Consider the following 20,257-nt stretch of genomic DNA (forward strand, 5'->3'; position numbering starts at 1 on the left):
TATTTTAGAAAATTCAAAAAGTACGATTTATGAGATAAAATGTACTAAAAAGTTCTCTCTTAAAAAAGCTTATTCAATGAGGACCTCATATGTTTAATAATCATGTGTTTTGAATTCATATTATAGAACATACAGAGTATCATTTGAAGAATGAAAAAGTATCAAAAGTGGAATAAATTCTACCTTAATGGAATGTACTAAAAAAAATAGTAAAATTTTTCCCCTTTTCGCTTAGAAATATACTTTTCTGAGAATTAAGTTTACAAAATGTTCCAGAAAAATTGTGCTTTCAAAAAGTACCAAACAATTTATTCGAACTTGGTCCTATATAGCCCTTAGTACTCGAATACCAAATTAATATATCCAATAGCTTATTTTGTGTGAGTAAATAAACTACTTGTTTACATTTTATAAAAATTGGCTCAATGAGTTTGAATAAAATTAAATTTCCCGTTTTTCCCCTTTTTGGTACTTTTTTCCCCAGTGAAATAGCAAAAATTTTGTTTCAATAAATATTACGGAGTTAGTCCGTAATTTAACAGGAATACGCTAATAAACCGAAAAATGTTTCTTAATGTGCTAAAAATAGTACCAAAAATACAGTTTTCTCCCTTTTACACCCAAAACGGACTGAACTTTAAAAATGTACGAAACAGGTGTCTCCTAATTTTGGGAGATATATTCAAAATATTTACAAAAATGTTATTCTGTTTATTAGTTAAAAAGTTATAAAGGGCCAAAAAAGGTACCAAAATCACCTTTGTTACACATTTGCATCCCTTAAAAGTACGAATTTCAAAAAAGTACCAGGCACCCATCTGCTTATTTTAAGAGTAGATGCATGTAAAATTTTTCTTGTATCACTAATATTAGGTAAGATAATTAAGAAATCCTGTTATACCCGTTATTTTTTTTCCTTTTTAACCCCAAATGTACAAAGTGAATCTACATAACCAAAAACACATCTACTGTCAAAATTTAATGATTCTATGTTCAGCCGTTTGGGCTGTGCGAATCAGTCAGTCCGTAACGCTACTCCTTTATATATATAGATAAATAATTTTTAAAATATACCCATGGTGTAGGGTATCATATAGTCGGCCATGTCCACTCTCACACCGAAAATGGTAAACATTTTTGAAAAGTAGATAAAACTTAGTGAAAGGCTTTAGTAAGGCGTCTATTAAAAAAACAAAAATTGAATTATACCAGTCTTGTAGTAAATAAGCGATATGTAAGTAAGAGTTTTTCTTTAAGCTTCATATCCACAACTGTTGCGTCAAGTCATCAAATTTCGGAACTATAACTCAAATCACTCTTGGCTACGTTCACGTAAAACTTTATCTTAAACTCAAGAGCTGTCTAAAAATGGAACAATTATTGAACACTTGTACATATCACCTCGTTCAGCTAGCATATGTCCCACAAATTAACTTTTTTTTTAATACTTTTAATATACATATATATGTAAATAAAGAAATTTAATTATAATTTATATTTTAATCTTTATTGAATATCACAACATATTTAACAGTGTTTTTTTTTTCTCAATTAAATTACCATAAAATATTATACAAAGGTTTCCAAAAACAATAGAAAAAATTCCTATATATTTTTAAAGTATAAAATTAATTAATTTAAATTATATAAATGCACTATAATTATCGAAATATTTTCGAGTCTTAGTTATTATAATTTATAAATTATAATTAGTTTTGTATAAGAGCAGCAAAAAAGAGCTTTAAAATAATTAACTTACATAACTATACAGATATATAGCTTAATAACTATACAGTTTTTTTTTTAATATTTTGTTTCTAGGTGAGTTTTGTTGTTTCTGTTTTTTTTTTGCAATTTATTAATATCTTTTGTTGCTAAATTTTGATATTTAAGTATTTTTGCGTTTTTTGTAAATGCGTTTTTTTATTCTTTGCTCTTACCATCTCTTACCTTCAACTAACTTTAAATTGTATTTTTATTTGCAATTTGCACTACGCTCTCTCCTAAACATGTATGGTAAATTCTTGACGTTCCTGTTCCTTTTTCTCATGATATCTTGCCAACAGTGAGGTTAATTCCTCTCTATCCACCTTACTCAATTGACCATCTTTATTTTCCATAACTCGTTGCACTTCCAAGTCTAATGCTCGTTGCTCATGATCACATTCCGCTTCACTGAACTCTCGAGAATCGATAAATCCTGATGGTGGTCGAAAACCCATATTATTTGCACCGGTCATAGCAGCAATTGTGGCTGCAATTGAGGCTGAAGTTTCCGAATTGTTAACCTCACTGTCTAAGCTATGGAAGAATGAGATAGAAAAGAGGTTGAAGTTAGTTATTTTGTTAAAAGATAAATATAATTTTTATGAAAAATAATTTGTTATAATTAGAAAATTATTATTTTCAAATATTCTAGAGATATTTTGGAGAACTCCTTTTAATGCATGATTAAATGAATTAAGTTTATAAATTATGCCGTTCCTCAAATTAATATAAATATCGTTACCGCAAAGAAAACGTCACCGAAATGAGTTTTTTACTGTTAGTTTTCACCACTATTAAACGGTTACAAGCCTAGTCTTATGCCGAACTTGGGACGCGAAAAACTTTGAGTTCTTATTTCTCCCAGACAAAACCATACTTAGCGTACTACCTACCTAATAACATCAACAAAATGGATTTTTACCAAAAAAACTGATTAATGAAGTCGATAAAACTTTCAAACAAAAATTTCTTAATTATTATGAATATTTCATAAATATTATGTAAAAGATGACTTTTAGTGAGTTCAAAACAAAATTGAAATTTGTTTATTTTTTGGGTTTGTTTTGGGGTTTAGGTACCTGAACTACCTGTTGTTACTACCAGGACATAAACGGCGCTCCAAAGAATCCTTGGCATTTATTTGCTGCTGCTGTTGTTGATGTTTACGATTGCGATTGGCACGCTTATCGGCCGAAGAAGTAGAACCGACATTATCCTTGCCATATCTTTGGCCATTTAGGCGTCTGTCCACAGGGGATGATTGATCATTATTCGATTCCGTCGAAGAGTCAGGACGAAACATATCTGTAGATAAAATTTAAAAAAAAAAAACAAAAAGAAAAAAAATTTTTTTTTATATTTTTTCATAGTTATCTGAAACCCGCAAACACAGAGGCGTGTAATTTTTAAAGTGATTTCTCATCATTTGAAAAAAGATTTCTTAAAACTATAATTTTTCAATCATTTGCCTTTGTGTTTGCTTTGCCTTATTTCATATGTGTCCACAGTTTTGTGTATGTGTGAGTGTATGTGTGCTTGTGTGAGTACACACCTACTCCACTACGACCATCACTGTTGCGTGACTTACAAGGAACTCTATAAGTAGGCATATTTGAAAATTCAGTACTAGGACTAATACTCGTATCCGATTCTGATTCACAATGGCCAACACCATTGTTGCCACCACTACCAACACCACTACTGCCGCCTCCACCACCACCGCTACTGCTGCTATTGCTTTTATTGCCACTACGGCCATTATCGTTACGTGAAGATTTTTTCATATGACCCGACTGGGAGCCAATGGCCATAGTCATTGATTTACTTAAAGTCGATTCATCTGTAAGTGACAAAATTAGTTTTAAATATTACTTTCATTCCAACTATCTCCTCGTATAGTAAGCAGAAATCTAACGGTTTGATTTTACTTTTCATTGCTCCCCCAATACCTACCATCTGTGTTGTAATAGCGTTGCTTGTGCCACGATGATTTCGATTTGACATGACCAAATCCTGAAGATGGCAGTAATGGATATGCAGTGGCATTGAGATTTTCTCCTTCTGGATGGCCAAATGTTTTAAATTGCATTGTATAGTCCATGGGTGAGGCAGCAACACCGCGTGTTGGAGTTTTAGCGGGTGCTCCCGTCCGGCCACCATTAACACTAAACGTGGCATATGGCGAAATCTCATACATTTCTATTTAGTTCATCCCGCCAGTCAAAGCAGCCAAGTTACCACAATATTCCATAAGGCACGCAGTAAACGTACCACATTATAATAATAAACATAAAATGAGAGAAAAAAGGAATAGAAAATGAAATAGTAGCTCAGACAAAGTATGGTTAAAGGAAACAAAAAATCCATTAAAAACCAGAATCATAGGGATAGAACAAAAAAATGAGCAAAGATGTAAAAAAGATTTAAGTACTACGTGCTTCGTCAGGATATCACGTTTTTTCTCCGTTTGCTTTTTAGTTTTTTTACTCTATTTATTGTTTTTCTGTTTTTCATTTGCAAAGCAAAAAACAGTTACAGAGTGTATTATTGTAACTGTCAGTGGTTACATTCTCTTTTTTTATAACTCATAGTTTTATTGTGCTTTGGGTAACAAAGCAGTATTTGAAATTTTATTAGGAGCATTTAAGTTGAAGGAGTATTTATGAAAAATTGAAAATATTTATAAAATACATAGGTCTCCGTGTTGGACAATGCGTTAAATTAAAGAGAAGTATATACTCGAGCAGATCTCCAGGCCTTTATATATAGGTGAGACTTCCGACTCTGCATCCCCAGATGACAGCAACACCATCATACCAAATGCCAAAAATTATAATTTAAAGGAACGGTTAAAGGAGATGAGTAACAGCACAGCTATGATGAACTATCTACAACAAAAAAGCGGATTTTTGGAGTACAGAGCAGGATGTTGAAGAAGATGCTTCAGATAATCATATTTAGTGAGTAAGCCCCAGGGCAATATTTAAAGCAAAGAGGATCAGATCTCCCGAAAAGCTGAAGAATGAGAGCAAACCTAAGTACAAATCTGGTTCAAGGAAACCTCAAATAAGAATCCTATAGTTAAGGGTGACAATGTATATTTCGTACTATAGTCTAGTCTATAGTCTAGTCTAGTCTATAGTCTAGTCTATAGTCTAGTCTATAGTCTAGTCTATAGTCTAGTCTATAGTCTAGTCTATAGTCTAGTCTATAGTCTAGTCTATAGTCTAGTCTATAGTCTAGTCTATAGTCTAGTCTATAGTCTAGTCTATAGTCTAGTCTATAGTCTAGTCTATAGTCTAGTCTATAGTCTAGTCTATAGTCTAGTCTATAGTCTAGTCTATAGTCTAGTCTATAGTCTAGTCTATAGTCTAGTCTATAGTCTAGTCTATAGTCTAGTCTATAGTCAAGTCTATAGTCAAGTCTATAGTTTAGTCTATAGTCTAGTCTAGTCTATAGTCTAGTCATAGTCTAGTCTAGTCTATAGTCTAGTCTATAGTCTAGTCTATAGTCTAGTCTATAGTCTAGTCTATAGTCTAGTCTATAGTCTAGTCTATAGTCTAGTCTATAGTCTAGTCTATAGTCTAGTCTATAGTCTAGTCTATAGTCTAGTCTATAGTCTAGTCTATAGTCTAGTCTATAGTCTAGTCTATAGTCTAGTCTATAGTCTAGTCTATAGTCTAGTCTATAGTCTAGTCTATAGTCTAGTCTATAGTCTAGTCTATAGTCTAGTCTATAGTCTAGTCTATAGTCTAGTCTATAGTCTAGTCTATAGTCTAGTCTATAGTCTAGTCTATAGTCTAGTCTATAGTCTAGTCTATAGTCTAGTCTATAGTCTAGTCTATAGTCTAGTCTATAGTCTAGTCTATAGTCTAGTCTATAGTCTAGTCTATAGTCTAGTCTATAGTCTAGTCTATAGTCTAGTCTAGTCTAGTCTATAGTCTAGTCTATAGTCTAGTCTATAGTCTAGTCTATAGTCTAGTCTATAGTCTAGTCTATAGTCTAGTCTATAGTCTAGTCTATAGTCTAGTCTATAGTCTAGTCTATAGTCTAGTCTATAGTCTAGTCTATAGTCTAGTCTATAGTCTAGTCTATAGTCTAGTCTATAGTCTAGTCTATAGTCCTAGTCTATAGTCTAGTCTATAGTCTAGTCTATTAGTCTAGTCTATAGTCTAGTCTATAGGCTAGTCTATAGTCTAGTCTATAGTTAGTCTATAGTCTAGTCTCTAGTCTAGTCTACTAGTCTAGTCTATAGTCTAGTCTATAGTTCTAGTCTATAGTTGTCTATAGTCTATCGTATAGTCTAGTCTATAGTCTAGTCTTATAGTCTAGTCTATAGTCTAGTCTATAGTCTAGTCTATAGTCTAGTCTATAGTCTAGTCTATAGTCTCGTCTATAGTCTAGTCTATAGTCTAGTCTATAGTCTAGTCTATAGTCTAGTCTATAGTTCTAGTCTATAGTCTAGTCTATAGTTAGTCTATAGTCTAGTCTATAGTCTAGTCTATAGTCTAGTCTATAGTCTAGTCTATAGTCTAGTCTATAGTCTAGTCTATAGTCTAGTCTATAGTCTAGTCTATAGTCTAGTCTATAGTCTAGTCTATAGTCTAGTCTATAGTCTAGTCTATAGTCTAGTCTATAGTCTAGTCTATAGTCTAGTCTAGTCTATAGTCTAGTCTATAGTCTAGTCTAGTCTATAGTCTAGTCTAGTCTATAGTCTAGTCTAGTCTATAGTCTAGTCTAGTCTATAGTCTAGTCTATAGTCTAGTCTATAGTCGTCTATAGTCTAGTCTATAGTCTAGTCTATAGTCTAGTCTATAGTCTAGTCTATAGTCTAGTCTATAGTCTAGTCTATAGTCTAGTCTATAGTCTAGTCTATAGTCTAGTCTATAGTCTAGTCTATAGTCTAGTCTATAGTCTAGTCTATAGTCTAGTCTATAGTCTAGTCTATGTCTAGTCTATAGTCTAGTCTATAGTCTAGTCTATAGTCTAGTCTATAGTCTAGTCTATAGTCTAGTCTATAGTCTAGTCTATAGTCTAGTCTATAGTCTAGTCTATAGTCTAGTCTATAGTCTAGTCTATAGTCTAGTCTATAGTCTAGTCTATAGTCTAGTCTATAGTCTAGTCTATAGTCTAGTCTATAGTCTAGTCTATAGTCTAGTCTATAGTCTAGTCTATAGTCTAGTCTATAGTCTAGTCTATAGTCTAGTCTATAGTCTAGTCTATAGTCTAGTCTATAGTCTAGTCTATAGTCTAGTCTATAGTCTAGTCTATAGTCTAGTCTACAGTCTAGTCTATAGTCTAGTCTATAGTCTAGTCTATAGTCTAGTCTATAGTCTAGTCTATAGTCTAGTCTATAGTCTAGTCTATAGTCTAGTCTATAGTCTAGTCTGTAAGTCCAAGAAACTGAGTTTCTGAATATCTGACGATGAAATATTTCGAAAGAGATATGTACTTGAAATTATTGAGCCGTGTTTGAATGGCTAATTATACACTAGATTTGGAACAATGCACTAAAGCTTTAATGTCCTAGTGGAGATCTTAAAAAGAAAGTCAGTTCAAATTGACAGTACAAGTCTAGAATTTTATATTGAAGGCAAAAAACCTAAAAGAATTTTATTGCTAATAAAAACGTATCCAATGCAGAACTGCTCTTTTTCAAATTTTACTCACTATACGATTTATATAAAACACATCTATAAGAATACGTAACTATTCAACTAACTTCATTTTACTAGATTATTATAATCTGCTCACACCCAACGTTAGTTTTTCATTTACTTCATTTAGTCTGTCTGTCTATCCATCTCTCGCTTAACTTACCTGATTCGTTTCCTTTGTCCACGGTTTTTACGGGTGAAGCACTATACACTTGCTGATTACGACGATTGTCATGGTCTTCTTTGTAGTCGCCTGGTAATGTTCTGGATTCATAACCCTCAGTCATGGGGCCACACAGTGTGCGACGATGTTTAATTGTTAAGGCTCTAAGGGTTAAACGCACAGACACAAACCAACACACATCCGCATTTAGACACACACACACAGAAATCCAGGAAATAAAACATAAACGTAGAAGCAAGAAAAAAAACAAAAATAATGGGTGAAAAACGGAAAATGTTAGGTCAAAAAAAAATATAGAAAAAAATTGTTAGAAAATGGCACATAATTAAAAACGTGCGAATTAGTTGATTCTTCTAGTTTCTGTCTATTCTTTTTTTTGTTCTGTTTTATATTTTCTATTATTTTCTTCTTTTACAAGAACTTAAAGAAATATTAAGAAGTAGCAGGAAAAGAAATTGCCAAAGGAAGAGGACTAATTACAGAGCATACAAAAGTTAATTCGTTAGTTTTTCTTATGTTGAAATAGTTGCTGTACTATATTTTATTGTTGACAGTTTAAGAAGATGATGGAGAAAAAAATTAATTAATTTTTTCTTTTTTGTCTACTAGTTTCACAAAAGTTAAAAGATTAAAGCGTGTCTTTAATTGATAGTAACTTCAAAGGCAAAGATTTGTAGAATAGTTTTTTTTTAATGAAAAGGTGAAATAATTTAATGAAATTTGGCTCTGCTAAGTTAAATTAAAGAAATTTATATCTTAAACTATTTCTTCGTTAAAATTATGTAAAAAATCGTTATTCTATAATAACACATTTTATCATTTCTCCGTAAAGACAATTAAAAACTTACATCGTTATTATCGCCACCGTTATTATAACGATAACAATTAATGTCGATAACCAATCACCATTTGTTGGATTTGTTGCATTTATCAGATTGTTCATCAGGTCATTTTCGGAGGGAAAGACAGAGGGCGGTGGTATCGTTACACCATCAATATTCGTTGTGGCAAAATGATAGTGTTCGGTTGTTTTGCCAGCATCATTTGTGGCAGAGATGCGCAATTGATACCATTTTGCTGGTAGAAAATCACAAAATATTAAATTTTCACGATTCTCCTCTGCATTGGAAATGTCAGATGTTACAACCGTCCAACGGATGTCACCTACAAGCGCAAATAAATAGACAAAAAATATAACAAAATGTTTAATAAATATATAGAAAAAATATAGTAAAATATAAATGGATGATTTTTTTTTCTGCATATTTTAACATGTACATACATACACATGTATGTATTTATGTAAAAGTTACAATATTGTCAATTTAAAACGGAAATTCCTTTTATTTTATGTTATTGGTATTGCTATTCCCCAAAGTTGCTCTAAAACAATATATAGAAATAATCCTTGAGGGTATTTGTTTATAAATGAATAATAGTGATACATAGGAAAATGCTTGTATTAGATTTCATGATACTTGATTCGTTTATAAAAAAAAAATTTATACTATTAAGTCGTGTACACGTCAATATGTTAAGTTTTGGTGAATTTATTTAAAATAAATTTTGCTTAATTCTAAAAATGAAAAAAATTCATTGTTTTGCTATAACATGTATCAGCGATGATAATCTGGTTGGGTCCAATTCATGTTAAGATTTTAGATATCGTGTCCTGAAGTTTGAAAAAAACGCAATTTTTGGCGCTTTTTGAAATGTTATTATAGCTCCAAGACAACTTTATTTATAAAATGTTGTATGGCATCTGAAAGTCGATTCTGTAAACTTTAAAATACATGCTTAACATCTGACATATCTTAAATATACTTTTTGAATTCTTCAAAAATCTACTGTAGTTGTTGAGATATCATCAGTTGAAGTTGACGGACGGACAGAGAGACATCGTTAAATCGAATCAGAAATTGATTTTGAGTCGATTTGAATACCCTCAGATAGACGTGGATTCAATATATTTTTTCGTTATAAACAATATTTATAAAGCATAATACCCTCCGCATTATAGTAGTGTGAGTTATAAATACCATGAGCATACCGAAAACCCATGAATTTTAAAGTTTAAGATGAAGATAACTCCAAGTATAAAGAAGATATGTCTGATGTTAAGCCTTTTTTTATAGCTGATAAAATGGACTTTCATATGATATCTAACATTTTATAAATAAAGTTGTCTTGGCACTGTTATAACGTCTCAAAAAGCGCCAAAAAATGGCGTTTTCCTAGATGTAAGAAAATCTGATTCGGATTCAAACCTTTGGAAATGTCTAACTTGATCTCAGGGTTTCGACTTTTTTCAAATTTTGTCGACCTGTGTAACTCTTAAATAGGACTTATTCCCATGAACCCGTGACTTCATAATGCTTCATAAAATAGGGTATAACGGGATTGAAATCATACAGCCTTGGTTTCCATCCAAAGATCAGAACATAACGTTCGAATAAAATCTTTCAATTGGTTCTTTTCTGACTTACGAAAAATTTATGGTTGTCATCAGACCAGAATAATGTAAAAGAGATCATACTGTAAGAATGAAGAAGTGCTTTACGTGAACACCTTCCTTGACGACTTTTTTCACAGCGGTCTAGAGACTTCCATGAAGAACACTCAGATGGTAATTTTTGTGCATGGTTCTGCCCGTCCATGAACAAGAACTTTGTTGGAGTACTCGAGCTGTCCGTCGTTTACTAGTCCCCCTTATTGATAAAAAGTTAATCACTTGGTTACGACAAATTTATGGTTGTCATCAGCCCGGGATAATGTAAAAGAGATCATACTTTAAGAATGAAGAAGTGCTTTACGTGAACACCTTCATAGACGACTTTTTTCACAGTGGTCTAGAGACTTCAATGAAGAACGCTCAGATGGTAATTTTTGTGCATGGTTCTGCCCGTCCATGAACAAGCACTTTGTTGGAATACTCGAGCTATCAAGGTGGAGACATACCGGTGGAATCAAAAGAAAGAGTTTTGCTCAAACGCACCTGGTGAAACCATAATCTCGAGAATGACACTGACATAAATAAACTCCAAACAAAACCGACCATGAAGGAGAATCACCGATAAAAACAAAGATTAATGTATCTCAACTTATTCAACTTTCGACATCCAGCATTTTCAACATTTATTCAGAATTTTCTCACCAATTTCTTCCATTAGATACAAGTATCTAAGAGTCAACCAACATCCAACACCCAATCTTTGTTCCATCAGCTCTTTTCCGATATTGTATTAATCCACAGCCTATTCTGTGGTTTGTACCGCTCCTAGAAACTAGGAACGAGAATTGAAACTTATCCAGAAATATTATTATTTCACCCTGCTTCAATCCTTTAACACATTTTCTCTATTACACGATTTTGGGTTTAAAACCCAGCCACTACGTGGATTCCAAAGGAACCTCAACCAACTGACCTACTAGTACGATCAAATGGCCACCCTGACGCCGGTCCATATAAAATCACTTTGCGAAATAATTGAGCTATATAATCTGTTGCTTTCTATCCAGCAATCTTCAGGTTTGGTAGACAGAAGTATAATCTTCGTCAATAAGCTAAGACTTCGTTCTTGCTGACAGGGATGAATTCGCTTATGCTACGTTTCCGCATACACCGTAATCGGCACCAAAAACGAAATTCCATACATTTGCACCGGAAAAAGTTCGTTTCAGAAATCATCAACGAAAATTAGGAACGAAACGACACCGATCAGCAAAAAAAAAAACAGGTCATTTAAGGTCGGTGCTGTATCAACGAAATTATTCAAATTAATTTTTATTTCGAAATTAAAGAAAATTAACATGAACAAAAGATCAAATTTCCTTTGTAATTTTTAAAATTTAATAGTATTTTACCAACACATACACAATTTTCAATTTTACAACAACTAAAAATAATTTCGTTTCAATTTCTGTTTAAAAAATTAGAGACGAAACAGTGACGAACACCAACGTTTTTCAGTTTCAGTTATCGGCGTCGATTACGGTGTATGCGGAAACCCAACATTAGTTTGGTATCTGAATATACAATGGAGGTGTACCAGGAACGGACCTTAGTTGATAATCGATAGGGGACGAATCCTGCGGGCAACCGACTCTCGTAGTACTAGGTTATCTGATTCCCTTGTCTGATTCTCTCTTATCTGACTACAACGATTCATCTAGTTTATTACCCCGATAAGACTAGAAGTATTTGTAGCAGTTTATACCCCGGAATGCAATAACACAAATTGGAGGTCGATTGAACAAGGTAATATGTACCAAAACGAAAAGTTATGTAACAGCTAAGCTAGAAACAAAAAAACACTACTATCACCAGGAGCTTATTCATTATGAGGGCTTGGATATCATCCGGTTGTCGCTGATTCATATTAAGCGGATCGTAACCGATTCATATTAAGTGTCTCAAGCAAGATGAACTGCTTCAAAAATACTGATATGTAAAAACGTGCGTCATCCGGATTTATGTTTTTCATATTACATCAAATATTCCTCCTTGATCTTTTGGATATGATCGACCAAAAAATTAACTAGAATTCATAAAAATTCAACCTTATGGTCAGCTGTACATTAAATATAACTAAATTCCCTTTTATATTTAAGTTATCTCCTTCCATTATTTTCTAAGTACTGTCATATACATACATATATGTATTTCAATTACCAACCACATAAATATTTTCCCTTGATAGTATTGGGTAAAAATAGTTTTTAATTAAAATAAAATATTTAATGAAAATTTATTAATTTGTCCTTTTAAGTTTTTTGTTTTGTTTAAATAAATGACAATATTCAAAGTCACGCACGCATTTGGAAATTTTAGCAAAAAATTAAACTGACATTTGGGTTTGCTAGTTGTTAGGCAGGAGACAAAATGCATGCAACAGTAATAACAAAAAAAAAAAACAAAAATTTGTTTAAATCCAAACCACAAAGACCACAACGCATCGTGTTGCGTGTGTATATTTGAGTAAACATGAAACTAGAATTCAATTACTAACAACATTACAGTGGGACTAAGTAATTAAATGGTTATCTTAAAATGTATCTTTTTGTAATTTATATACCATTTAGAATAGTCTAACGCAATCGAATAAGGAGGATATTTTTATCTACTGGACCCACTGTAATTGCTACAATCCTAACGATGTAAAATTCGATCTTTTCGTACCGAAGAAAAATTTTATCTAAAACTTAGGACCCTCTAAAGTTATTACCAATTATTTTAAGATAACAACTGCAATATACATTTTTCTATATATTAAAAATGACACTGTTCCACATTACCACTGTCAGGGTTGTTTAGCCTCAAACGACTGACCGATACAGGAACGAATGAACACATGAATGGCGGAGCAAAGTATGAGAGATAGCTGCAGTAGTGAGTGCAGTATTTTAGTTAGTTGTGGTTAAAACCACAATAAATAATCAACCAACAAACACATGCAATAAAGACAACTAGTTAAAACAACTAGTGATTTTAATGACGTTCAAAAACATACATACATACACATGTACGTTCATGTGTACGAATTCATAATGTATATATTAGTATGTATTTGGAATATATGTATAAATGTGTAATGCATGAACAAACTTACCCAGAGGACGATGTTCAATAGAGAAATGATGAATTGGACAACCGCCATTATTCCAGGCTGACAATTTCAAATTAACGCATGATGCATTTGTTGCAATTAGTTCATTGCTGTTGGGAGCCTGCGAGGCTAAAATGAGAAACGTGAACAAAAAACAAAGTACAATTTTATAATAGAATTACAAAACTTTGATGATGATTTATTACAGGCAAAGAAAGAAAACCAAACATATTTATTAGAAATTTAAAATAGTATCAAACATGTTGGTTTTTTATTAATGAAAATCCCTTAATATGTTTTGGAAAACAAAACCCTTTTACTTACCTTTACCCTTTGTCCAGACATTAATTTCCTCACTCGACACGCCATCCCCAACAATATTATGTGCAGACATTTTAATGATATACTGATTGCCACACTTCAAACCTGTTATTGTGTAGGCATTATTTTCTGGCATCAATTCCGTTTGAGACCAAGTCTCGCCAGCCACTCGATATGATATGGAATAACCCTGCAATGGTGCACCACCATCATCGGGTGGATCCCAACTAACGCGTATACTATCGGCTGAAGCATATTGTACAATGATTTGTGGTGAGGCTGGTGGTTTCATGGCAATCACTTGATATTGTATTTCATCACTGCCAAAAAGATTGTTCGCTGTACATGTGTAATTTCCTGATAAGCTTCCTTCAACTCCTGTAGTTAAGATAAAATAGATATACATGGATATGTTTGTCAAATGTAAAGTACAAAGTAAGAAAGTAATAAGGAAATTTTTGTGTGTTTTTTGCATCTTACGGTGTATTTTCAAATTTCCTTCATTTGTCACTTCATAAAAAGGACTAAATGTTACTGGCCTATCTCTTGTCAGCCATCTTGCTCGGGGTGTAGGATTTCCAACAGCTAAACATTCCAATATTAAGCCGGTACCCACTGCTTTACGCACCAATTGACCAAATGAAGCAATACGAGCTGGTGCTGAAAAGAATGGTGTGAAATGATTTGAAAATTGGATGATAAAATATTAAATTTGGATTATCGTTGTGTTTTGAAAAAAAATAAGCTATCATTAATTTACATAAGTATATGTATAAGGCCAGTCCACGAAAAAATTTACAATTTTTTAGTTGATATTACTCATGAGCTGTAGATGTGATCGAAGCGAAATGTATGTAATTTTTTTTGTATAAAAACAGGTCAAAATTTGTATTACAAAAGTTTTGTATTCGTCGAATATAGTCCGTTTAACAAAAGTTTCAATAATTATGGTGAAAAGTAAGTAAGTCTTTAAAGATGGTATTTCAAAGACAAATAAGCAATCCGAATATTAATAGGTTTGTGAGAAAAGGTGGTCTCAGCAACAAAAATATCTTTGAAAACAGTTTAAACAAAAAAATACAATTTTCATTATGGGGTCAATAAATCGAAAATTTATATCGAAAAGTGCCTTCAAGGATTCTTAAAATATTTTGTTTGTGCTACTATGGTCAAATAGGTGAATTGAAAATGATAAAATTTTCGAAATAAGTTAGTTAGTTAGTTAGTTAGTTAGTTAGTTAGTTAGTTAGTTAGTTAGTTAGTTAGTTAGTTAGTTAGTTAGTTAGTTAGTTAGTTAGTTAGTTAGTTAGTTAGTTAGTTAGTAGTTAGTTAGTTAGTTAGTTAGTTAGTTAGTTAGTTAGTTAGTTAGTTAGTTAGTTAGTTAGTTAGTTAGTTAGTTAGTTAGTTAGTTAGTTAGTTAGTTAGTTAGTTAGTTAGTTAGTTAGTAGTTAGTTAGTTAGTTAGTTAGTTAGTTAGTTAGTTAGTTAGTTAGTTAGTTAGTTAGTTAGTTAGTTAGTTAGTTAGTTAGTTAGTAGTTAGTTAGTTAGTTAGTTAGTTAGTTAGTTAGTTAGTTAGTTAGTTAGTTAGTTAGTTAGTTAGTTAGTTAGTTAGTTAGTTAGTTAGTTAGTTAGTTAGTTAGTTAGTTAGTTAGTTAGTTAGTTAGTTAGTTAGTTAGTTAGTTAGTTAGTTAGTTAGTTAGTTAGTTAGTTAGTTAGTTAGTTAGTTAGTTAGTAGTTAGTAGTTAGTTAGTTAGTTAGTTAGTTAGTTAGTTAGTTAGTTAGTTAGTTAGTTAGTTAGTTAGTAGTTAGTAGTAGTTAGTTAGTTAGTTAGTTAGTTAGTTAGTTAGTTAGTTAGTTAGTTAGTTAGTTAGTTAGTAGTTAGTTAGTTAGTTAGTAGTTAGTTAGTTAGTTAGTTAGTTAGTAGTTAGTTAGTTAGTTAGTTAGTTAGTTAGTTAGTAGTAGTTAGTTAGTTAGTTAGTTAGTTAGTAGTTAGTTAGTAGTAGTTAGTTAGTTAGTTAGTTAGTTAGTTAGTTAGTTAGTTAGTTAGTTAGTTAGTTAGTTAGTTAGTTAGTAGTTAGTAGTTAGTTAGTTAGTTAGTTAGTTAGAGTTAGTTAGTTAGTAGTTAGTTAGTTAGTTAGTTAGTTAGTTAGTTAGTTAGTAGTTAGTTAGTAGTTAGTAGGTTAGTTAGTGTTAGTTAGTTAGTTAGTTAGTTAGTTAGTTAGTAGGTGTAGTTAGTTAGTTAGTTAGTTAGTTAGTTAGTAGTTAGTTAGTTAGTTAGTAGTTAGTTAGTTAGTTAGTTAGTTAGTTAGTTAGTAGTTAGTTAGTTAGTTAGTTAGTTAGTTAGTTAGTTAGTTAGTTAGTTAGTTAGTTAGTAGTTAGTTAGTTAGTAGTTAGTTAGTAGTTAGTTAGTAGTTAGTAGTTAGTTAGTTAGTAGTTAGTAGTTAGTTACTATTACATTATGTAAGAAATGTGTAAGTCTGGTTTTAAGGGACTTACCTCATTCCGAACTGATCAACTTTTCCTAAATTTTTTTAAACGATGCGAAGTGCCCGACTGTAAGTCTCTCGTTTGTTATGTTATCCATACATTTACGTTTTACCTTAACAGATTTGTATGTATTTATCCATCCAATCAATAAACTTATTTTCATGTAAAAGAGAAATAATCCTCTACTTAATGTAATTCTCTGAATTACATAACAACAGTATTTTCTGTCCACAAATCTCAATCTCTTTTTCCTCCCGAACATTATAATAAATTTTAAATAAAACTCCACGCTCTCCCATCCAAATCGAGAAGGAACAAAAGATTTTACTAATAAAAAATTAAGTTGAAATAATAAAATAGAATAATAAATGGAAAATGTAAATGTAGCAATAATAATACAAAAATTAGTACTAGTATTGCCAATTAATTAAATGGAAATAAATTATACAATACACCAAAACAAACGACAACAATAACAGCAAAACAGTACTCGTAACTAGATACAAACAGAAGTATGTTTTTACATACATATGTATGTACATATATACGAGTAAATTTCAATCTACATTTTCACATTTGTAATGGTATAAATTAAATACTGGGTGAAATTGTCGGTATGTCTGTCTATCTGATTTGTGTGTGAGTATATTTATATATTTAATCTGTAATACTAAATGATTGGACAGTATAAAATATATATAAAAAATGAAAAAAAAAGAAAAAAACAACAAAAGTGAGCAAATTATACAGACACTCACACTTACTCTTACATACACATTTACAATTACAATAAAAATAAAATAAAATTGAATTGAAATTCAATTTTCAACTTACCACGTGTATTTGTGGCTTGTGCTACCACAGATGTTGGCTCTCCTTCGCCCACAGATGTTGAAGCAGAAACCCAAAATTCATACATTTGATTTTCAGCCAAACCACGTGCCTCATATGTAACCGGATAACCAGATTCATCGACACGAACCATATGAGCTGGAATAATGTATCAGTAGTATCATTCATTCATTTATTGCACCGATATACATATGTATATAGATTGAGGGAGTTTATGGTTGTTTTTTTTGTTTTTTTTTTTTTTGTTTTCGTTTTAATATAATGAAAATTGTAGAAAACAAATGGATTAAATTTATAAGAACTGGTGATTTAATTTGTCATTGTTAATAAATTGTCCCTAAATATGAGGTTTAATAAAAAGCGAACGGTGGAAGTGTTTATTGAATTGTTTAAACTTTAAAGACTCCAAATTGAAGTCAATGATGCTCTGTAGCGCCACCTCTATTCAAAACAATGTTAAATTCCCTCCCGAGCTCTTTAAAAATATCTGAATTATTTCCAATAAATTTTGATTCTTCCTCACTGAGGACTTATTAAAGGTTTATTGTAGCTGACATTTGACTAACAACAGAAAGAAATTTTGTACATATGATCTATTTCAATAGGCTTTGTCTTGTCTTTTTTGGGATAATCGGATTTAAGATTAAATTCTACATAAATACTTTATATACAAACAAGTCTAAATATGAATAAGATCATAGATGTGAGATGAAATTAGAACGATCTATCTGTTGAATCTAAAAGTAGACTACTGATTAGAATATTAGAATAATTAAAGATCTATCACTGAAGCCGCAATTGATCTATTGAAGATTAAATCATCAATTAAGACCTACATACATACAATATAATCTGACTGATCTGATTCTTGTACTGACGTCGGAATTGGTCTATTGAAGATTAAATCATCAATTAAGATCTACATACATACAATATTATCAGACTGATCTGATTCTTGTACATAAATATCTGAAATTAAACTATAATTAATGTTTGAAAAAAGGTCATGTTAAAGTAAAATCTTGAAGTTGAAGTTCCTATCCGAAAGATCAACTTAAACATAACATATTACTTACATATATGTTCAATCGTCTATAGCTCCGCAACATCTTATAACAGACTGCAGAAGTTGGGTGTATACATGCCCAAAAAATTACATTGAAAATTAAGGGGTTAAAATGTTAATATTGTGATGATGACATAAGAGAGAAGTACTTGCAACGCTCGCTTACAAATAGGAGTTAGATAAGTACTTATTAAGTTAAGTAAGGAGTTTTGTTTCTGAGCGTTTACTATTAGTTTTCACAAAAAATATTTTTTTCGTTTTGGGTGGATGTTAAAAATTAAGTTCAAAAACAATATGTCAATGCTGACAAGTAAATACTTATATGATGTATTGATTGTAAGTAATTACTAGACTCCTTCTAAGTATTACTGACGGTATGTAGTAGTCATTGAAAAGAAAGTTGTTGAGTAAGTGCAAGTCATTACTATGTTTTTGCTGGGTATGTACGTCAGGGATCAGTGAATAGTTGCGTCAGTAAATACTTCATACCCCCCGAACAGTTTATGGTAAGTAAGCTAATTGTCCCTATTCGTTTTCCCCCGGGCCATGTTTCCATGATGATTGATCCCATCATGGTGTATTGTAATCCCGGGGACTATAAGCTGGTAATGTCACTTCATTCCTCGGCTAGTCCTTGGTATGATTTGACATAGGGTCTAACCAGAGAACCGCATAATCTGGTACTACGGGTGGCCAGTTGCCAGCAAGACTATGTCCTGGCTGGTCAGTTGGTTGAGGTTCCTTCGGGATCCACGTAGTGGCTGTGGTTAAACCCAAATTCGCGGGGAGAGTAATTGGCGGTTAAAGGACTGATGTAAGGTAAAGTCAATATTTCGGGATAAGTTCGGTGCTGTTGCCGAGACAACAGATACCCTACAGAGGAGTGACTGTGGGACTAAGCGTTGGAAATGAGTTGGTGTTAATTGTATACGGGGTATGCGGACCTCATCCACCCGTTTACCTAGAATAAGTGTGTCGTATGTTTTTCTCTTATGAATGTGTCGGATGAATGAGAAGTGCGCTGGGTTGAATGATGATGAATGAAAGGTATCATATACAAATGATACCACTGAATTTTCCTTCCTTGTCCAGATATGTTCAGAGTAAACAGTGTTCATATCAGAATTACCACAGTGTGTCACTGTGAGTAAGAACAAAGTCTCGACTTATTTGATGGATTCGTCTTTCGGTCTACCGGTTACGTCTCTAGATGCTGTTGCCGAAACAATAGAGGCCATCCCATCTGTGTGGTTGTAAATGAAAGTGATGTTTAACATATCGGAAGTTAAGCAACGGTGTCAGAGATTAGATAGCTCAAGTACTTGAGCAAAGTGCGTGTACATGGACCAGCTATAGCCATGTACAAAAATTGCCACCTGATTTCTTCATTGAAGATTGAAGGGACGATGATGAGTCATCACAAAGCTCACCCAGTGGTTGAAAAATACCAACGTGAGATAGGCCAACACGACAGGTACTCATGTAAAGTACTTCGGCATTCATTTGTCCCTATTCATTATATATAATCATTCCTCAGAGAATATTATCCTGATCAAGTAGAAACGTTTCGTACAGTATTTGTGTTGTAGTGCTTACAGCGCATTTAATGCACACCTTTAGTCTTGGATGAATATACATATATGAATATATATCTCTACCTGACCGTTTTCAAGGCCTCTCAGTCGAAAAAGCATCAATAATAAAGAATAGGCCTAAAAACCGATGTGTAAATCCAGCTTACCACACATATATCTGGCTAAAGACCCCATTTCTTACAAATGGAATTTTAGGTATAGTTGGCGTTGACAAGAATAAAGATCGTAATTATAGCCAATTATCACAATTAAACAAAAATCGCAGTATTTAAAGGTTTAACCTGAGCTAAAGTTAAAATCTTTAAATGCCTGAAATTTTTTGTTAAATTTGGCACACCTAACATTGAATAATATAACATTTATTTCTTCTTGCTACTAGTAATAAAATACAATTAAGATTTTACTTAAATTATCTGTTAATTATGCTGACAAATCATTTGTCTATCAACAAAATAAATTTCAACAAAAACTAAGAACTTTTTTTTCGTTCAAACGCATACTTTTGCAATATTTTTTTCCATCTAGCTCTTGAACAGCATTAAATTGAAATTAAATGCCAAAACTTTTATTTATTTTGAAATCTACAGCCAAAAGTTTGGCTAATAAAACTAAGAGTATCAAAATGATGGTAAAAAAAAAATAACAAAAAATATATATATATATTTTCTACAACTTTTATTACTGTGTTGAAGAAAAAAGATCTGCTGCGTACGATGATGACTT

The 20,257-nt window shown here is 32.0% G+C and overlaps 1 protein-coding gene across 1 annotated transcript in view; it reads right to left on the reverse strand.

Annotated features, from left to right (window-relative positions):
* Positions 1–1,661: 1,661 nt before the first annotated feature.
* Positions 1,662–20,257, reverse strand: part of LOC119609145 (Down syndrome cell adhesion molecule-like protein Dscam2) — a 92,258-nt gene continuing 73,662 nt past the window's right edge. The window contains exons 22-31 of the mRNA XM_037963859.1: positions 16,856–17,011; positions 14,016–14,195; positions 13,539–13,913; positions 13,218–13,343; positions 8,457–8,772; positions 7,588–7,751; positions 3,721–3,966; positions 3,320–3,607; positions 2,856–3,072; positions 1,662–2,301 (exon numbers count right to left, since the gene is read on the reverse strand). Coding sequence (XP_037819787.1) covers positions 2,004–2,301; positions 2,856–3,072; positions 3,320–3,607; positions 3,721–3,966; positions 7,588–7,751; positions 8,457–8,772; positions 13,218–13,343; positions 13,539–13,913; positions 14,016–14,195; positions 16,856–17,011 — 2,366 coding nt within the window. The 3' untranslated portion in view covers positions 1,662–2,003. The remainder of the gene's footprint in view (positions 2,302–2,855; positions 3,073–3,319; positions 3,608–3,720; positions 3,967–7,587; positions 7,752–8,456; positions 8,773–13,217; positions 13,344–13,538; positions 13,914–14,015; positions 14,196–16,855; positions 17,012–20,257) is intronic.

This window comes from Lucilia sericata, unplaced genomic scaffold (assembly GCF_015586225.1).
Source record: "Lucilia sericata isolate MDLA Ls3-8-SP2 unplaced genomic scaffold, ASM1558622v1 Contig000939F_arrow, whole genome shotgun sequence".
Lineage (NCBI taxonomy): Eukaryota > Metazoa > Arthropoda > Insecta > Diptera > Calliphoridae > Lucilia > Lucilia sericata.